This window comes from Ovis canadensis, chromosome 2, assembly GCF_042477335.2.
Source record: "Ovis canadensis isolate MfBH-ARS-UI-01 breed Bighorn chromosome 2, ARS-UI_OviCan_v2, whole genome shotgun sequence".
NCBI lineage: Eukaryota > Metazoa > Chordata > Mammalia > Artiodactyla > Bovidae > Ovis > Ovis canadensis.
In genome coordinates, this window is record NC_091246.1 from 163291274 (window position 1) to 163312780 (window position 21507).

A 21507-nucleotide genomic window follows, 5' to 3' on the forward strand; every position below is an offset into this window, starting at 1 on the left:
TGTACAGAACCTCTGTAAACTTGGGTTTATCTACTGTTTCCTCATGATTAGACTCAGGTTCTGTATTTTTGGCAGGATAGCATATGTTGCATTCTCCTCTACACAGCATGGCAGGAGGCACATGATATCAATCTATCCTATTACTGATCATTTTAGCTTTGATTTCTTGGCTGAAATGGTGTTGTGAGGTTTCTCCACTGTCTAGTTACTATTTTAATCTTTGTAATTGATCAGTAACTTGTGGGAAGACTGACAATGTAAGCACACTATTTTTTCATCAGACTTTTACCCCATAGTTTTAATAAACCAATGAGATTTTTGTTTGGGTCCCTTTGTTTTCTGTTGAAGAAAGAGAATGACCTTCGGACATACAAGAGACTTTGATTAATCTCATACAAAATCCTTTGGGGGAATCCTAATCCCCTCAAATAATTATGAGGTATAACTGTATGATAAACCACATAGGAAATAAGACTCCCTAATATCTGGACATACCCGAATATGTCATTTTTCCAGAAGATAAGATGCATGCATGCTCATCTGTGTCTGACTCCTTTGCAACCCCATAAACTGTAGCCCGCCAGGCTCCCCTGTCCTTGGGATTCTCCAGGCAAGAATACTGGAGTGGGTTGCCATTTCCTCCTCCAAAGGATCTTCCCGATTCAGGGATTGAACCTGCATCTCCTGCATTGGCAGGTGGATTCTTTGTCACTGAGCCCCTGGGAAACCAGAAGATAAAGGCTGTCTCCTAATTAAATCCCGGGGGAGATTGTTATAATCCCAAAAGGTGGAGAACTGCTGCTCTGTTTGATGAAGCTAGTGAAAGCTTTAACTACTTGGGCTGATTTCTTGCCAGCAGGGTTCATTGCAACTTTGAAAAGGCGATCCATAATTATGTTTTGAAAGGCAACTGTGTCTCATAAGTCATGAAATGCTATACCTATTTTCTGCTTATGCTACTATAATGCTTAATTTAGATGAAGTACTAACACTATTTGAAATTAACTATGTCACTAATCTAAGAGCACCACTGAAAAACCCTTTTATCTCATTTTAGATACTTTACAGAGAAGCTTGGGACAAGGACAAGACTCAAGTTCACATCATGCCAGATACACCTGACATTATTCTGGCTAAAGCAAACTTAATCAACGCAAGTGATGTAAGTTTCCAACGAAACACTTATTTTCAGATAGCTCCTTTTGATTGCTTCTGAGGCAGTGAATTTATTTGGAGCCTATTTTGAATACTTGAATCATTTTAACTAACAAACTTCATATGACTTAGCATCCTCATTTAATGACTTTTAGCTTGAACATCCCAATAACTGGCATTTTCTCTGTTGGATGGAGTTGGAGGGATGTGCTCTCTGTTCCTTGTGGTTCATTATTACACATGTCATATTTTAATGGTCTGTGTAGCTCTTCCCTGTGTGGACAGAAACCTGGTGTGGGGCAGAGACAAATCATATTGGATCTACAGTGCTTAGCCACTATAGTGCCTGACACACGTGCAATTCAATAAAATTTAGATGAGCATAAACTCATGCAGGGTAATTTCATTTTTATTTTTATAGTCATAGTATAACCTCTTGAAATTTATAGATGTAAAAATTAATATTTTAACAATAGATTCTAATATGAAGACCTTAGCTTAAATAAGATACTGAAGTAATATGAAAAAAGGACTGAAATATAAAAACAAGTCCAAGGTCAATAGGTACTTTAAACAATCTGGTTTCTGAATGAGGTGCATTAAATTATATTCTCATTTAATTATGTAACAAATCTGAAAAAGAAATTATTTCACGTAAACTTTTAAAATTTGATATTTAAACTTTCCTAAAAGAAAATCTTAAACGGTAAAAAAATATGAAGGGCTTTGTTTCTGGCCTAAAAATGTGGATCTTACTTTTGGACAGCCCTATATGGTGAAATAGACTCCAGTGTTAGATGGCAAAGACATTGCTCATTACTAACAAAAACTTCTATTGAAAGAGTCAAAGTTACTTGGAAAATAGCACCTTGATGATATTTCATTTCATTTATCTACCAATTTATTCTGTCTCATTCTCATAAATATTTGGGAAGAGCTGACATTTAACTTTGTTGGTCTAGGTAATTGAAGAGCTTTAGAGTTTAAAACAAGATCGTCATCAGTCAGTGGGCACAATTTCCAGTACATCTGAGTATTCTAGAGCTCAAAAGCTATTCTCATGAACTCTTAAAATATTTAGCACATTGGATTCATTATGCTGCAGATGTTAACGGGAAACAGTTTTTTTCAAAGTGATTTTCATCTCTTAACAGAAATTCTACCGAATGGGTTATGAGGAGTTGAGAAAAAAAGGTTACGATCTTCCCGTTGATGCCATACCAATCAAAGCAGCTAAAGCGTCCCGGGAAATTGCCAGTGAAGTAAGACTTTATCCCTTGTTTGTACTGATTAGATTGCAATTTTCACTTCAAAAAAGTCTCAGTTTAATTTTAAATTGAACAGAGTCTTCCAAGTAACAAATTAAAAATAGTGAAATGATCCTAGAGACGCAGCATGGGACAAGGATAAACTCAAGGATGTATTTATTATGTATGGAATCTGTAGCTGGATTTAGCCTTTAATATTTCCTATCAAAAAAAAGAAGAACAGCACTTAAATCTGTGGCTCTCTAGCCTTATGAAAATATTTGGAGTTAATACGCTTTGTAGTTCACCACAAAGGTAGTAACATAAGTTAATCTTCAAAAGACTAAGACATGTTTTTTTTCCCTCCTTCAGTACAAGTACAAGGAAGGTTTTCGCAAGCAGCTTGGCCACCACATTGGAGCCAGAAACATTAAGGATGACCCCAAGATGATGTGGTCCATGCACGTGGCCAAGATCCAGAGTGACCGGGAGTACAAGAAGGACTTTGAGAAGTGGAAGACCAAGTTCAGCAGCCCAGTGGACATGCTGGGGGTGGTGCTGGCCAAGAAGTGCCAGACCTTGGTCAGTGACATAGACTACAAGAACTACCTGCACCAGTGGACGTGCCTGCCCGACCAGAGCGATGTCATCCATGCTCGGCGGGCCTATGACCTGCAGAGCGATGTGAGTCTAAGATTCTCTTTTGGCCAAAAGAAACCATGTCTGCTTTCCTAAGTGTCAAAGTTCTCTCCAAACGAAGGGAGTTGACTTTACACATCTGTATTCTACTTCCTGGACTAAGATCCACACTCTATTTAATCTAGTAGAATTTCGATGCTCTGTGTTCTTCTGTTTAAAAATGTCTTTCAAAATCTGTTTCTAATGTGAATATTTTGTGGATTCCCAAGAAATACCAAAATTTAAAAATTTCCCAGGGAATTCAAGCATTGAAATGTATAATGTTGTATTTTATAATGTAATATAAAACAAAATTTTATATCTTTAGGGGACTATCATTATACTTCTGTTTAATGGTCTATCACTTAAAATTTCAGAATTTGTACAAGTCTGACCTTCAGTGGCTCAAAGGCATTGGCTGGTTACCTAGTGGCTCTCTTGAGGATGAGAAGAACAAGAGAGCTACCCAGATTTTGAGCGACCACGTTTACCGTCAGCACCCAGATAAATTCAAGTTTTCCAGCCTTATGGACTCCATCCCAATGGTTTTGGCAAAAAACAATGCTATTACCATGAACCATGTAAGTCCTTTGCTTAACTTGAGGTGGATGTTAATTTTTGTATGTGTGTGTAAACACTGAAATCTGTTTCTATAAAAGAAAAATTACATTCAGTTCTTTTGCTTGGCCTTAAAGCGGTTTTTAAGTGGGCTTCCCTGGTAGCTCAGTGGGTAGAGAATCTGCCTGCAGTGCATGAGCTCCGGGTTCAGTCCCTGAGTTGGGAAGATCCCCTGGAGAAGGGAATGGCAACCCACTCCAGTATTCTTGCCTGGAGAATTTCATGGACAGAGGAGCCTGGCAGGCCAGAGTCCATGAACTCACAAAGAGTTGAACACGACTGAGCAACTAACACTTTCACTTTCAAAGTGGTTTTAAAGTAAGTATTGTGCTTCTTATTGATGTGACGTCTAGACCCAAAGGTGTCACAAGTACTGACTCACAAAGCAGACTCTTTACTCTCATTAAGAGCTAGGTTCATTACTGACCTGAGCTAGTCACACCTGTTTTTGTTTATTTCAGCGCCTCTATACAGAAGCTTGGGATAAAGATAAAACCACTGTCCACATTATGCCAGACACTCCTGGAGTGTTACTAGCTAAACAAAACCAAATAAATTACAGTGAGGTAAGCAATGTGTTCGTGCTGCATGATAATTTTTCTCTTACACTATACTTTATAGATCAGACTTACAAAGATTTATGTCTTTTTTCAGAAACTCTATAAACTTGGCCTAGATGAAGCCAAGAGAAAAGGCTATGATATGCGGATAGATGCCATTCCTATCAGGGCAGCCAAGGCCTCCAGAGACATTGCAAGTGAAGTAAGTGCACCTGCAGAGTTCTTTGCTCAGCTTTGGTTTCTCTCAGGGATATGTAGCAAAGCTGTGAGGTTAAGGTTTTAGCTAATGGTGTCTTGTAAGTAAATAGTTTAAAATAATAGTAATGAAGCTCTCAACATAAAGGCTAACTTCTAGCTATGGTTGAATCCATAGCAACATGCATTTCAAATTAATGTCCATTCCCTGCTGAACAAAAAGACTGGCTGCTTTACTATAGCTCAGACAGCCTTTTGACTTTGCCACATGATGTATGGAGTTTCTCTGGTGGCTCAGTGGTAAAGAATTTGCCTGCCAAGGCAGGAGATGCAGGAGACTCAGGTTTGATCCCTGGGTCAGGAAGATTCCCCCAAAGGAGACATGGCAACCCACTCCAGTATTCATGCCTGGGAAATCCCATGGACAGAGGAGCCTGGCAGGCTGCAGTCCATGGGGTTGCAAAGAGTCAGACATGACTTAGCAACTATGCATCAGCAACAAACAATATGACATATATGCAGTTGAACTCATCATAGGATCCCTTCCAAACCCAGCCATTTCCTGTGAACCAGTAAACCTGAAGGAATGGAACACAGTATTCTGTTTATAGTCCAAACATTCCCGTGAATTGTATGTTTATCTCTGCATCCTGTAATTGGCTGTGGATATTTATTGGATATTTATTTACTTTAAAAGATGGATTTGCTTACATTTCTAGAAATGTTTATCTTTCTATTTCTATTGTCTGTGAAGTCAAAAGCATATTTTCCATTTAAATCCAAAATATGGGAAGTAGCTGTCATACTTTTTTAAAAAATGTTCAACAGTCAGAGAAGGATTAAAAGTTTTATAATACAATATACTGGAATACCTGCTGCCATTAAAAATCACGTTTGTAGGGAATATATGGGCTCGCCTGATGGCTCAAGCAGTAAAGAATCTGCCTACAAGCAGGAGATACAGGAGACATGGGTTCGATCTCTGGGACAGGAAGATGCCCTGAAGGAGGAAATGGCTGACTACTCCAGTATTCTTTCCTGGAAAATCTCATGGACTGAGGAGCCTGGTGGTCTACAGTCCATGGGGTCACAAAGGGTCGGACACACACAAGGGAACATATAATGACACAGGAAAATGCTTAAATAATAACTGAAATGAGCAGACGCAAACCCATCTACAATATGATCCCATTCTAATTTTATTAATATACTCTCTCTTACATGTACAGACTTCCCCCCAAAAAGTCATTTTCATCAGCAGTTATCACCAAATGGCAGAATGTCTTAATTTGTTTTCTTTTTTATATACATATACACAAGCTTTATTTTCTCAATGGTTTATAAGATGCAGATGCACATATTATTTATATATTCAGGAGTGGTGGTTTAGTGACTAAGTCATGTTGGACTCTTGTGACCCCATGGACTGAAGCCTGCCAGGTTTACCTGTCCATGGAGTTTTCCAGGCAAGAAATATTCAGGGGGAAAGCATTTTTAATGAATAGGAAAATCTGAGCCTAGCGATCTTTGTACCTTGTACTAACAGTTATACTAGGTGACTATCAGTAATTTTCTTCTTCTAGTTCAAGTACAAAGAAGGCTATCGTAAGCAGCTTGGCCATCACATTGGTGCCCGAGCGATACATGACGACCCCAAGATGATGTGGTCCATGCACGTGGCCAAGATCCAGAGTGACCGGGAGTACAAGAAGGACTTTGAGAAGTGGAAGACCAAGTTCAGCAGCCCGGTGGACATGCTGGGGGTGGTGCTGGCCAAGAAGTGCCAGACCTTGGTCAGTGACATAGACTACAAGAACTACCTGCACCAGTGGACGTGCCTGCCCGACCAGAGCGATGTCATCCACGCTCGGCAGGCCTATGACCTGCAGAGTGACGTGAGTACCGAGGATCATAATGACATGCAAAGGTGGGAAATCAGTGAATTGACATCCGCTGGATAAGCGGCACCAACCAGTCCAATTAGGGGAAAACGTTTCTTCTTTTCCTGTGAGTGTTCAATGTCAAACCCTCCAGACCACAAAGGAATACATTTTCAAAAGTGCTCTTACTTTATTTCATGTCCTGTTGATGAAAATGTTTTCCCAAACCAGAGATAAATACTTACTATTTTTATTAACAGAATGTGTACAAGTCAGATCTCCAATGGCTAAAAGGCATCGGCTGGGTTCCCATTGGCTCTTTAGATGTGGAAAAATGCAAGAGGGCGAGTGAAATTTTGAGTGATAAACTCTATCGCCAGCCTCCAGACAAATTCAAATTTACTAGCGTGACTGATTCTCTGGAGCAAGTGTTGGCCAAGAACAACGCCATCAATATGAACAAGGTGAGGCTTCAAAATCAGAGTCATTACTCCTAAAGCTAAACCAAAGGAAAAGAAGCATGATCAAGATAAGAAAGAAATAGAGAATTGAGCAACAAAAGATATTCTCTCTCTCTGTATATATCTATTCATATATAATATCTATGCCATTTATATTTTAATATTTACTTCAGTAGTTATTTCATGATTTTGATAAAATGGCATATTTTTGTGGAAAATCTCTACATAAGATATTCTGAATTTCCTTATGTTAACATATAATTCTGAGTATCAAAAGAAAACTCATACATATCTGTTCTACTATGAACTGATTACTTGAAGTAAATAAACAATAAAATACATAATGTATATAAAATGCATAACCTCTTGTTATCTTTGTTTCTAGAGTTCTTGTGGCCCTGAAATTTCTATTAAATACACACTGAATTATTTTCCTGATGACATTTTTTATTTTCCTTGCTAGCGTCTGTACACAGAAGCCTGGGACAAAGACAAGACCCAGGTCCACATCATGCCAGACACACCAGAAATTACGTTGGCAAGAATGAACAAAGTCAACTACAGTGAGGTGGGAGCAGATGCTAATTCTATGACATTTGCATGGCGTTTCATATTTCAATTAATCTGTTCCATGGTGATGTAATATAAATGAGCAATTTGTAAAGAATGCCATTTCTTGCTCCATGTGAGTACCAAATACTCTTGCATTTCTCAATTACCATCCTAAGCATCAATCTTGAAGTAGCACAAATTACCATTTAGGCAGTGTAAATTTTAAGAACTGATAATTAAAGCAGTAACCAGAAGATTAACTAGACTTTCTTCTTTTATTAATTTAAGTTAGGAAATTGGCAATATACCAAAACACATTTATCTCTTATTAGGAGACATAAGAGATGCACGTTCACTCCCTGGGTCAGGAAGATTCCCTGGAGAAGGGCATGGCAACCCACAACAGTATTCTTGCCTGGAGCGTCTCATGGACAGAGCAGCCTGGTGGACTACAGTCCACAGAGTCGCAAAGAGTCAGACACGACTGATGCGACTTAGCACATAGCACACGTGTTACTTAGCTGTGCTAAATTTATTTTCCACACATGCTTTATTTTTCCTAAATTATAGTTTAGGGTCAAAATTTACAATTTTTATAAGGTTTAAGTCAAGGATTAAAATCACAGTACAATCAAATAACTGAGAGACAGAGGGGACCTACACATTAGCAAGTCCATTTCCTATTTGTTTTCTGTGAGCATAGAGCTGCCCTATGTCAGAACCACAGATTTTTGTTTAATTGAAGTATAATTGCTTTACAGTGTTGTGTTAGTTTCTGCTGTACAACAAAGTGAATCAGCTATATGTATACGTATATCCCTTCTCTCTTGAACCTCCCTCCCACCACCACCACCAAGCCACCTGTCTAGATCATTGCAGAGCAGAGCTGAGCTCCCTGTGTTCTACAGCAGCTTCCCACTAGCTACCTATTTTAACACGTGGTTAAAAAAAAAGGTGTGGGGGGGAGTAATATGTGTCAATGCTACTCTCTTGATTGGAACCATAGATGTTTAGGCTGAGAGGTCAGTCTCTGCTCTAGGCAGGAATCCTCACCCAATAAGCCATCATCCTGCTTTAGCTTCTCAGTGACAGGATGCTTACCTCATAAATCAACCCATTTGTTCCGGCAGTTCCTTTACAAAATGTTTCTCATGTATTGGGTCAATGGTTTCTCTCTGCAGACCCACATAATTGTCTAAGACCATAGTCTGTGCCTGCCCCGCAGAGATGGGGTTGCTGCTGTGTGCCTCCCCACCAACTCACCCCATGTTCTCTTTCTAATCTAAACATCCCCACTGTCTCTCAGTTTTTCCACCTGAAAAGTGGGTTTAACATTATAATAGTACTCTTCTCAGAGTTGTTTCTGGACATTCCTCACCTGACATCCCTGCAGAATGTGACTCTTAGAACTGAACACAGTCCTGCAGGTGAGGAATGACTAATGTAGATTACCGCTGACTTTGCGTTTCCTCTTCTGGACATTTGCCCTCCATTTCTTCACCCTGTGCCTTAGGAGTCCTTGGCAACTATGTCACTGCTGGTGCATATGGGACTGGGGGTCAACCAAAACCCTAACACAACTTACATGGGCTTAAACTAGATTTCCTCTATCTTGTATTTATCCATTTGGCAACTTACATTTCAGTTCAAAGACTTATATTTATATCTCGGCCTTTTTTTTCTTCTTAGAATGAACCTATTGATTTAAGGCTATGGAGATTTTTTGAATCCAAGATTCTGTCCGCTGATGTATTAGTTATTTCTCCCAGCTTTGTGCTATTTTCCAGGAAAATATTCTTTCTCAGATAGCCTATTTTAAAATGTATTCCTCTTCTGCAGAATTTAACTGAGATAATTTAAATTAATTAGTCACCAACTTAAGTCATTTTATTTTTTGGGGGTAGAAACTATATGTTTAATGCTTATATAACTATAAATTGTCATCCCAAACTAAAAACATCAAGTGCCACTCTCAAGTGAATTTTCAGCTCAACTTACAGTATAAGTCCCATAATACTACAGGAAAGTACATGCTGTATGAACAAGTGTTTTAAGAGGCAAAGGGCCCCTAGCCACTCAGCATTTCTGGAATTGTCAGCTCTGTCTTTATTGCAAAAGCTCAGAGCTGCTGTATGTTGCAGTTGGTTCAAAGAGGCCCAGGAACTGAGTGCCTCACCTGCCTGGTCTGCTTTCTCTGACTTTTCTCTATTAGCTTAGTTCAGTTCTGTTGTGTTTCTCATTTAGGACAGGAAGATAAAATGCAAATTTGATGATGTCATTCTCCCTCAAATATTGTTGTTGTTTTCCCATTTCATATAGAGTTAAGCACAAACTTCTCGCCAGGCCTTCACAGCCCAACTCCTGACTTTTTTCAGTCCTGTGTTGCCATTTCCTATGCCTGGCGCTGCCCCCACTTCCTTTGACATCCCTGTAATTCCCCCCTGCCCTGCCATACTTTGATTCATACGAGTCCCTGTGCCCTTGACCACCATCTCAGTCTATTGAAACCATATTTATCACTCAAGGTCCAATGCAAAGATTACTCCCTCTGCAGAAAACTTCCTGATCTTTCAATTTGGAATCAATTTCTCCTTCCTGGAGTTTGTTCTAATAACATGGGTAAAGCACCATTTGTAGTTTGACCTCTTGGCAGCTTGTTCCACATCAGTCTTTCCATCAGTTCTCCAGCAATCTTGGAAGTGAAAGAGGTCATATTTACCTTTGGCTCTCAAGAACCAAGCACTGCCACAGCACAGAGTTGGTGCAAAATAAATGTAGATTGAATTAGTTTTCTTCCTGTCCACTTTTACCACCTAGACCCATTCGTTTCAGCTTTCTAAAACTGATTCATTGTTAAAACTCAAAATTTTAAAACACTGAATAATACCTATATATAGTTAATATAACATAACTTTAAAAATGAAAACCAAAGGTACCATGTCCCATATCATTTTTAAGACTCAATTTTGCCAAAAAAAATCACAAAGCATAGGACACTCATCAGTGAGATGATCACAGGCACCTACCTGTGTAGAACTTAGTGAATTGTTTTAGTTCTTTGTTAATATTTGTATAGGAATGTCAACATCTCCCTGATTTTTTTTTTGCTCAAATTTAGAGTCTGTACAAACTCGCCCACGAAGAAGCAAAGAAGAAAGGGTACGACTTGCGAAGTGATGCCATCCCGATCGTGGCAGCCAAGGCCTCCAGGGACATCATCAGTGATGTGAGTTGTCAATTTTACTGCAAGTATGTGGTCAGTCTGAAGGGATATTTTCACTGAACTAAATCTTTGAAAAGAACTTTCCTGGCCTTTTGGAAATAAAGCCTGATGTATTTATGTAGGATTTTTCTAAAATCTAGCTTTGAGGGAAATGAAAAATTGAATGTTTATTAAATTTTTATAACTGTTAAGACACAGTGTCTACAGTGAAAGCTGATCCACCAAGAACAGAGAAAGAGCCATTCATGTGGAATTTGTTAGAGTATAGCTGCAGGCTTGGAGGTACTTATATAAAATTGTCACAGTGCTGATGGAAAAAGTGACTCATAAACTTAAGTTCTCCCAGTGAGAATCATGGCCTGGCTTTATATAGCATTTTAACTCAAAAAATGCATATGACACTTAACATTACAATTCACCCTTATACAACTATGAGAAGAAGACAGTTGATCAGTACCAGACTAGCCCAAGCTTGCACCCATAACCAGCTCCTGGCTTGTGGCTTGTACCTTACAGAATAAAACCATGATCCTTCCCTGGTACCTCAGGGGATTCTTGAAGAACAGACCACTGCTCTAAAATTCAAGGCCCACTATTTGGGAATATGGTAATACACTGTGTTTTATGTAGAAAGATCAATTAGTGACTCACTTTAGTTTACATACATTGGGACTTTCCTACAAGTGGATTAATGCAAATAATAATAGATACCAAAATATTAATAACCAAAAGCACTGAGCAATCTGTGCTAAGAGTGTTACATGCATTATATCACTTATTTTTCATAATTACCCTAGGACGTAAGTGTTGTGATTATCCCTGTTTTGTGGATTGCTTAAGCAACTTGTCTAAAGTCAAACTCTTAGTTGGTGGTGGAGTTGAAATTCCAATCCATCTCATTCCTTCCCACTGTACTATATTGCCTCTGCTGACTAATTTATACTTTCTCATTTAGTTATCTTTGTGACTAGAAGCTTGTATTTTGGACAATTAACTTGGATTCCAGGATGATGTCATTGGCCATGGGATAATAAAAACACTGTTGGTCCATGAGAGATGAGAACCTATGACTTAATTAGGAACATGCTCTAACCCGCTGGGCTGCTACGTCAGCTCCCCTAGTTTAGTCAGTTTGCAAAATAATGCCAAATTTGCCACCATCACTGACTGTCTGAATCCATTATGAAATACTAAATTCTTTTCTGTTGCTGCTGCAGGTAGTCCTTGACCTTGACTGTATCCTCACAGAAACCAGACAATCATCATTTTACCACTTATTAAATGCATCTTGTCACTGAGCACATCTCTTTTCTGATATGCTTTTAGTGTCTAACCCATTTCTCCAAGTTCCTTGGTCCAAATGGCCTCTCCACTGTGTGCATGTCCTGCCTCAGGGACTATTCATTATTACTAGGCCATAGGTGATTTGGGGTATACACTACAATCATATCAATTCCATCTATTTTATTACCACTATAAGCTTCTAGAGGAAAGGTAAGCTACTGCCTTGAGTTTTGCTTATTAGCAAAAGTCAGCTTACAACTGTGATATAAGCAAGATGATTTGTACAGACTTGTGACCTCTAAAGGCTTCTAATGAAAATCTGATTTGTGCATTTTCATTTCAGTACAAATACAAAGATGGTTACCGCAAGCAGCTTGGCCATCACATTGGCGCCCGGGACATCCAAGATGACCCCAAGATGATGTGGTCCATGCACGTGGCCAAGATCCAAAGCGACCGGGAGTACAAGAAGGACTTTGAGAAGTGGAAGACCAAGTTCAGCAGCCCAGTGGACATGCTGGGGGTGGTGCTGGCCAAGAAGTGCCAGACCTTGGTCAGTGACATAGACTACAAGAACTACCTGCACCAGTGGACGTGCCTGCCCGACCAGAGCGATGTCATCCATGCTCGGAGGGCCTATGACCTGCAGAGTGACGTGAGTACAGTGTCTATAACAGCCTTGTGCAGAAGGAAATTGAACCATATGAAAGCCATCCTTTGTAAACAACTCACTGAGCTACTCAAACTAGGATTTCTTGTTTAGTGAATGAGATGTGAATCAGAGAATAGTTTTACTGTTTAATTGTGGATGCATTGCTAGGCTTTATAAGGAAGTGAAATTTACTGACCGGACTTGGTCTTATAAAAATTAAACGGGAATTAAGCAATGTTGGAATTCCAGGTCTACCACAGGGAGACCTTTTATTTTATTTTTTTAAGGGAGAAAGAACAAATTTTTGTTTTTTAAAAAGTTACTCAAGAATTGTTTTAGCTTCCTTGAAAAACAAATACGTTTATCATTAGTAGAATATTGCTGCAAGATTCATTGTTGTTCTTATGAAATAAGAGAAGTCACTGAGTCTGGACGCTACTGGGTCATTTTCCTGGCGCTTTCTCCTCTCAGCAGGGCTCTCTTTGTGGAGCAGTCACAAGGTAACGACAGAACCTAGTACCGATTTGAAGCAGAGGCGCCATCTCAAATCTGGATGTGAGAAGCTCATTTTTTTGCAGCATATGTTTTATAGATGTTTGAAGGAATTATTAAGCATTAGAGGACTTTGGAGAATAACATGAATTAACAATAATTATTCATTAAATGGTTGTTCCTAGAAATTGTGTAGCCTACCTGTGGCAACTCCCACATGTATTCTATAGCCTTCCACAAGATGCAGAGCCCTGTGTTTTACAAAGAAGGCTTTGCCTGCACAAGGAAGGTGGTTAAAAACAGCTAACATTACCCATGGGGTGACCGCATTGACAGACCTCTTGCCTGCATCTGTCAGGTGCCCTTTTGAGATCCCCTCCTTCTCATAGTGACATAGTCTTAACAATGTGGGAAGCATATGAAAGTTAACCCAGAAGTGTAAAATGTTATTGTTTTCATTCTTGCTGTTATTTAAGGGGCCGTAACTACTCAGCATAAGGCAATTCCAACCGGCTTTTAGTCTAGACAGTAAAAGAGCCACCTGTATGCTCTACTTTGATGCTGTTCCAGGTAAAAATCCTTCAAATGAGCTAGGCAAAGGTCCAGTTCCACCACTGTGAAGTAGTTATGAATGAAAGTCTTTAGCAGAAAAAAATTACTTAAAGTGTCAAAGACATGGAAAGACAGTTCTGGAAAGGAGTCCATGCTTCCCATCCTGAGAATTTGGTGAAGAGCCGGGTTGCAGACCAATAAGATGATCATTTTTTTGTCCTGAATCTTGAACAGTGTTAAAGTAGCCAAAGGTCTGCCTCTGGGCTTCAGAGGTTCTCTGTCATTATTGATCTGTTTTGTTTTTACTTTCTGGCCTCATGTGGAATCTTAGTTCCCTGAGCAGGGATTGAACCCACGCCCCCTATTGGGAGCACTGTCTTAACCATCTCCAGGGAAGCCCTATTATTACATTTTAACTTCTTTTCTTGTTGCTTAGAAAGAAAGAGCATTACAGATATTTTTGAAATATAAGAAAAAACACATAAAAGGCAATAATAATCCAACTACTGAAAAAGGCCTCTCCTGCTCATGTAATACACGTATTGTTTTCTATGCTATTTTTTGTTAGCATCATATTAATGACATTTCTACAAGTCACTGATATTCTTTAAAATAGGCTTTTAATAGCTGCAGAGTGTTTCATTTGACTAGACCTAACATTTATTTACTGAAAGCCTGTAGCTGGATGTTTGCACAGTTTCTCTTTCTCTGGGTTAGCTTCTTTTTCTGTTGACACAGAATGAACATCCATTGAACTGGCTGACAGAAGATATTCATTTCAATTACTCCTGTCCTAACAACCTGAAACATTTTATCATTTTTTGTTACTTTTCTGGGTCATTTTTGAACATATTTCCTCTGCTGGTTTGCCTAATACAATGAGCCTGTTTTCTATAAAAGCAACAACCAGAATTGTACTTTATTACTGATTCTATTTGTATCTTGACCCTAAATTTTTCAATCTTGCTGAAGAGTTCCTGCCTTTTTCCTCCTCACAGAATGTTTACAAGTCCGATCTCCAGTGGCTGAGGGGCATTGGCTGGGTCCCCATTGGGTCTGTGGATGTGGTCAAGTGTAAGAGAGCTGCAGAGATACTGAGTGATAACCTCTACCGCCAGCCTCCAGACACGCTGAAGTTCACCAGTGTGCCTGATTCCCTGGAGCAGGTGCTGGCCAAGAACAACGCCATCAACATGAACAAGGTGAGCTCCAGCTGCCTCAAGCTTCTCCAAGATGCAAAAAGAGGTTCTGAGACATTAATCATTAGTGGAGTTAAAATTGTCCATGCAAGTGTGGGGTCATGTTTACCTCCTAAATGACATACTTGAAATCCTCTGAGTAATTTCTGTTATCCTCAGTTGTAACCCTGATAACCATCATTAAGACTCAAACCTCAGCTGAATACTCTGTATCTTAGTCTGATTTATTTTTTCCTAATTAGGTCAATAACATTCTGGCTTTAATTGACTTTTTGTAGTTCTGTTTCAAATGGTCTTCTATAACATGTTCTTTCTTTTCTATCAACATATTCTTTGATAGCGCTTATACACAGAAGCCTGGGACAAAGACAAGACTCAAATTCACATAATGCCTGATACTCCGGAGATCATGCTGGCAAGGCAGAACAAACTCAACTACAGTGAGGTAGGGGCAAAATCTTGTGGGCCCATAATTGTGGTTGGCATTGTAGTTTGTTTTCTACACTTACTTTTATGAAGAATCTTGGACCTCAGCTGTCCTGGAGGGTATAGCTCTGTGATATGAACACTAAGCCCATCAAACCTTTCGTCTGTAGTTGAATAACATATGCTATAGGATTCCAGGGGAAAACTGAAGCGACGTTTTCTTTTCCATTTATGGTCTTTACTGATGTGAGTCAGTGCAACTGGAGAGTATTTTTGGCTTTTCCAAGGGGTAATATGACCAGACGTAATACTGACTTATTATTTATATGAAAACATTATTTGCTGTTTATCTGAAATTGGGCATGCTATCTTCCTATTTGTTAAATCTGGCAGCCCAACCAAGGGGGCCTCTAATTATACATACCCCTTTCCCACCTGGATCATGAATGGAATTGAGAAGGAAAGCAAAGCAATGAAATTAGAAGTCAAAATCTCACATCTTTTATTACTAAAGTTAGTTTCAAGGACACGTTTGTATGAGAGCCAAATGAACTTGCTAAATGAACCCCAGAATTACGTTCCTCATCCAGGTGTAGGCCATCCTGGAGCAGGAGAGTCAGCTCCACTTCCCTCAGGGGTGAGTCCTGCTTAGAGCACTGAGATATGCAGAGGAGGGCACTGGGCATAAATATGCTCCCTAAAGGGAGCAGGGGCAAATGAAATAATCGAGCTCCTTTTATAGAAACAGAACCTTTAGGCGTGAGAAAAACATGCTCTCTGTTGACAAGGCTGATTACATTTTTTTTAAGTAAAATGCAATTTTATAGGTGCATGTTTTACTAACATGAGGCAGCCAAAAGTTAGAATCTTAAAGTTGTGATTATACTCAAGTTAACTTTAAGTTGATCATTTTCTCATTTGTTTTTTAAAATATTATAAAATATTACATGATTGTCAAAAATTTTTAATAATGAATGAGTATATGTTATTTTTTATCAAATGAGTAATATTAAACATTGTCCTGCAGGTTTCTTTTCACTTAAGATATATAAATTGATGCTTTGTTCATCAGTCTATATCACTAAATTATATTAATCTATGTTGGTATACATAATATATCATATAACCTACATATTATATATATATTAATCTATAATGATATAAATTATAGATTATTCTATGTTAATACTCATTGATACGCTTCATTTGTTTCTTATGCTACAGAGTTTTTTGGTAAAATATAATTTATTTACTTTCCAATACCACTAGGAAGTTGTTTCCAGAGCCTTTCCTTTTTTAAATTTTGTGATATGTCTCTTGATAAACTCCAGATTGTTACCATCAGATCTTTCACTGTCAAACCTGCTCTAACTCTTACTTTTCTCCTATAGACTCTGTACAAACTCGCCAACGAAGAAGCAAAGAAGAAAGGCTATGACTTGCGAAGTGATGCCATCCCGATCGTGGCGGCCAAGGCCTCCAGGGACATCATCAGTGATGTGAGTACCAGCACTCCATGGATATACAGATACACATGACTGGATGAGGTGGGAAGGCAGAATCAGTATTACAATAGCATGGTTCTTCTGGGTGTCGGTTAAAGCACATTTATTGTACTTTAAATGAAGTCTTTTATTTGTAAAGCCCTTTAATAATTCAACTCTAAAATATTTTAGTATTCAGACCCCATAGGCACAGCAAGTATCCTAAACTTCAGAAAAAAAAAAAAATTTGAATCTACATTTGTTTGTATCTTTTTGCCCTCTCATACTATGACCAACCTAGATAGCATATTATGAAGCAGACATTACTTTTCTGACAAAAGTCCATCTAGTCAAAGCTATGATTTTTCCAGTAGTCATGTATGGATATGAGAGTTGGACTATAAAGAAAGCTGAATGCCAAAGAACTGATGCTTTAGAACTGTTGTTTTGGAGAAGACTTTTGGGAGTCCCTTGGACTACAAGGAGATCCAACCAGTCAATCCTAAAGAAAATCAGTCCTGAATATTCATTGGAAGGACTGATGCTGAAGCTGAAACTCCAGTACTTTGGCCATCTGATGCGAAGAACTGACTCATTGGAAAAGACCCTGATGCTGGCCAAGATTGAAGGTGGGAGGAGAAGGGGACGACAGAGGATGAGATGGTTGGATGGCATCACCGACTAACTGGACATGAGTTTGAGGAAGCTCCAGGAGTTGGTGATGGACAGGGAAGCCTGGCATGCTGCAGTCCATGGGGTTGCAAAGAGATGGACACAACTGAGTGACTGAACTGAACTTTTTCATATCTATAATTATGAGGCATTCATCTGCATATTTGGAGCACACAGATATAAGAAAATGACAGGGGAAAAAAGCTGGAAAAAAACGTGGTTACATGCATTGGGTCAATATAAGAAAAAGATCTGGTACTGACAGGTTTAGGAAAATTTGCCTTTCCCCAAACCTGCTTGGGATTTTTGCCAACCCTTTCTTTGAAAAACTACCTAAAGTGCTTCCTTTTGAGTTATTTTTAAATGAAAAAAAGAGTTTTATGACATCCTAAACCAACAATATAGTGAGCCTGATTTCTCTTTCTGCTGTCTCTGAAAGAAGTGCCTTTGGTGGAGAATTCAGACTTCTGTAAATATATGCTAGGATTTGTGTAATGTTGTTCCCTGAAGTGGACAGAAGATAATCCACAGTCCACTCTTAGCGCCACCAACAACAAACCACTTTCTTGTAGTCATATAATCTATTTTTCCCCCTCAAGGAATCCCAACAAACCTCATCCAAATTTCATCTCCAATAGACCAGGTACGCAAGGATGGAAACACAAGCCAGTCCGTTTCGGGAGTCCTGTAACTCAGTGAAAGTCAGCAGAGCCACATTTGGGAGGGGTGCAGTGGGCTGGGGATAAAATAGTTCCTGTGCGCTCAGGAGTAGCATTCTCCAAATCACATGTAAAATTTCTGGGTTAACAATTTCACTGGCCCAAGATAAAAAAAAGAAAAAAGGCCGTATTAACTCCAATTGATTTTCTGATAAGTGTTGCTGCCTTTATTTCCAGAGACCTAACATCTGCAAACCATAGCACTGTGTTGTTTGGCCTGCTTCCCATTAGAGTATTGCTGTGAAGTCTAGTCCGAGTTTAGGATGAGGAGATAAGTTGATATTCAGATGATTCATTTCTTTACAAGAATTACCAATTTTAAAATAGCAGAGTTTTATATTAAAAAAACTTTTAGCCCATTCATTCATTTTTTTAATGACTACTTTTATTTCAGTATAAATACAAAGATGGTTACCGCAAGCAGCTTGGCCATCACATTGGAGCCCGGGACATCAAAGATGACCCCAAGATGATGTGGTCCATGCACGTGGCCAAGATCCAGAGTGACCGGGAGTACAAGAAAGACTTTGAGAAGTGGAAGACCAAGTTCAGCAGCCCGGTGGACATGCTGGGGGTGGTGCTGGCCAAGAAGTGCCAGACCTTGGTCAGTGACATAGACTACAAGAACTACCTGCACCAGTGGACGTGCCTGCCCGACCAGAGCGATGTCATCCATGCTCGGCAGGCCTATGACTTGCAGAGCGATGTAAGTACTGAGACCCATTAAATACTGCTGCTGACCATGCTCATGATGGTTATACATAGTAATATGCAGATAATGGTCTAGGATTGGTAAAGCCCGCAGGAAAAGAACAATGTTTTTTTCCTCCCCACCCTTAGTTTACTGTGCTTTGCTTTTCTTTTAGAGAGAACATAATACCATGAACTATATCCACTTGGGCTTCGTATTTTAAAAGACATAAAGTTTGCCTATGCACATTTTCCATTTTTGAAATCAAGTGCTGTAACAGCTTTGGTAATCCTTGCTTTTGTGTTTGATCTCACCAGAACATTTATAAATCAGATCTCCAGTGGCTGAGAGGCATTGGTTGGGTCCCCATTGGGTCTGTGGATGTGGTCAAGTGCAAGAGAGCTGCAGAGATACTGAGTGATAACCTCTACCGCCAGCGTCCAGACACACTGAAATTCACCAGTGTGCCTGATTCCTTGGAACAGGTGCTAGCCAAGAACAATGCCATCAACATGAACAAGGTGAGCCCTCAGTTTGGGGGAAAATAAAGTATGGCTGTCTGTCCTTGAGAATATCTATGACTAGCTAAGTCTTTTTTGTTTTATCCAATTGCCATCCTGTGTATGGTGATTTGGTTTGGTATTCTCAAAATGTATGTAGAAGCTTTTGCTTTGAGATCTCTTGTGAAATAGTTAGAAGTAGGACAACTGTTTGGTGTTTAAATTGTTTTAAGTCTAACAGTTATACATGTTTGATATCAAGGTTTTTTTTTTTCTTGTTTGCTACTTACCTAAATATAGAACAAACAAGTCAGGTGCAAGTCTTCATGACATTTATCAAAAAGAAATCTAGACATGGCATAACAGGTACATCTGCAGCCAATAAACAAACAAAATCATGGGATGGATTTGCTGATATAACCTCAGTACATATAGATGTGTATACATGCTTAGATAATACTTGCTTTTAATTTAATTGAAGTGTAGATGGTCTTGTAACAAAATACATGTTTTCTTTTCATATATTATCCTACACTTTTATTTAGTGACTATATAGTAACATCAAAGAGACTGAAGAATGTTGGTGTACAGCACACAGCCCAGATAGCAAGGATGCTGGCTTTCAACTTTGTCATCATCACGAAGTTGGAAACCTCTGTTTACAACAACCATTGTTTTCCTAATTCAATAACCTTTTTTATTCTTCACAGCGCTTATACACAGAAGCCTGGGACAAAGACAAGACTCAAATCCACATGATGCCTGATACACCTGAAATTACATTGGCAAGACAAAATAAAATAAATTATAGTGAGGTAAGACTTTATTTGAACCTGACCATGTTGATTTTGCTGATGTAGCAGAAAGGTCAGAATTATGGGTTTAATTCACATATTAATCAGTTAGCTTAGTTTTATTTATTTATTTTTGTCTATAACCTACCATGGATATATGTATCCTTGTATTAAAAAATAGTTATAGAAGACAGTAACATATCATTGTATTATTAAATCAACTATTATTTGTTGTTCAGTTGCTAAGCTGCGTCCAACTCTTTGTGACCCCATGAAATGCTATATGCCAGGCTTTCCTGTTCTCCACTATCTCCCAGAGTTTGCTCAAACTCATGTCCATTGAATCAGTGATGCTATCCAACCATCTTGTCCTCTGTCACTCCCTTTTCGTCTTGCTCTCAATCTTTTCCAGAATTAGGGTCTTTTTCCAGTAGGTCAGTTCTTCACATCAGCTGGCCAATGTGTTGGAGCTTCAGTTCTGCATCAGTCCTTCCAATGAATGTTTGGGGTTGATTTCCTTTAGGATTGACTGGTTTATCTCCTTGCTGTCCAAAGGACTCTTAATAGTCTTCTTCAGTACCACAGTTCAAAAGCATCAATTCTTGGGTTCTCAACCTTCTTTATGGTCAACTCTCACATCCATACTATACTTCAATTTTTAAAAAAAATAGAAAAAAACAGATAAATACAAAAGTATCTCCATGTCACATGTGAGAGGGGAAAGAACTCTCAGTCAACTATTAATGATTAAATCATATTGTGATTTTAATTTAAAAAATAATTACTGCTGTTTATCAGGTTAGTACTTGCTTCAAAATTTGTTCAGTGAGTTTTCCTTTAGTCATCTTATCTGTAAAATGAAATAAAAATGGCTATTGAAGAATTTTTATGTGTAGTATGTCCTGGGTGGAGCCTGGCACATAATAACTGCTTAATAAACTAATTTCTTCCCTTTACACTCAAGTCACCATGAAAATTAGATTTATTTAATATATGCTTAAAATAGCCTGTTTATTTGATTTATGCTCAAAATAACCACAGTTTATTTACAAAAACTGAAATAAGAATTCTTAAATTCATCCATCTCAAAACTGTGAGAACAATTAGACCAAAAGACATTTTTTTAACATACTCTCTCTAGCCCCACTAAATTTGTCATCACATATCTTTGCAGAATAGGAAACAGTTTCTTACCCAGTTGTTCTCATAAAGGTCAAGAATTATCTGGTTCATTCGAGATGAATGGTGATTTCTTACATGCTTCTGTGTATCTTCATTCAAAAAAAAAAAAAAAAGAGGGTGGAGTTCCCTTTAGTTTGAGAACACTGGAAATTTTAAGTACTCATTTTCAATTCCTGACCACATTCATTATTTTACTCCTGTTAATTACCTTTTCCTATCATCATGTAGCCCTGAAGAAGAGGCATGACAAGTAAAATGGAGAGGAGTAAGCTCCCTTTTGTCTAGCATTAT

The 21507-nt window shown here is 38.6% G+C and overlaps 1 protein-coding gene across 50 annotated transcripts in view; it reads left to right on the top strand.

The window, feature by feature from the left end:
• Positions 1-21507, top strand: part of NEB (nebulin) — a 203584-nt gene that overhangs the window by 75996 nt on the left and 106081 nt on the right. For all 50 annotated transcript variants that reach the window (XM_069577531.1, XM_069577536.1, XM_069577533.1 and 47 more), the window contains exons 55-71: positions 1058-1162; positions 2310-2417; positions 2775-3086; positions 3458-3661; positions 4160-4264; positions 4353-4460; positions 6037-6348; positions 6594-6797; positions 7258-7362; positions 10465-10572; positions 12197-12508; positions 14548-14751; positions 15089-15193; positions 16566-16673; positions 18444-18755; positions 19058-19261; positions 19951-20055. In XM_069577531.1, coding sequence (XP_069433632.1) covers positions 1058-1162; positions 2310-2417; positions 2775-3086; positions 3458-3661; positions 4160-4264; positions 4353-4460; positions 6037-6348; positions 6594-6797; positions 7258-7362; positions 10465-10572; positions 12197-12508; positions 14548-14751; positions 15089-15193; positions 16566-16673; positions 18444-18755; positions 19058-19261; positions 19951-20055 — 3021 coding nt within the window. The remainder of the gene's footprint in view (positions 1-1057; positions 1163-2309; positions 2418-2774; positions 3087-3457; positions 3662-4159; positions 4265-4352; positions 4461-6036; positions 6349-6593; positions 6798-7257; positions 7363-10464; positions 10573-12196; positions 12509-14547; positions 14752-15088; positions 15194-16565; positions 16674-18443; positions 18756-19057; positions 19262-19950; positions 20056-21507) is intronic.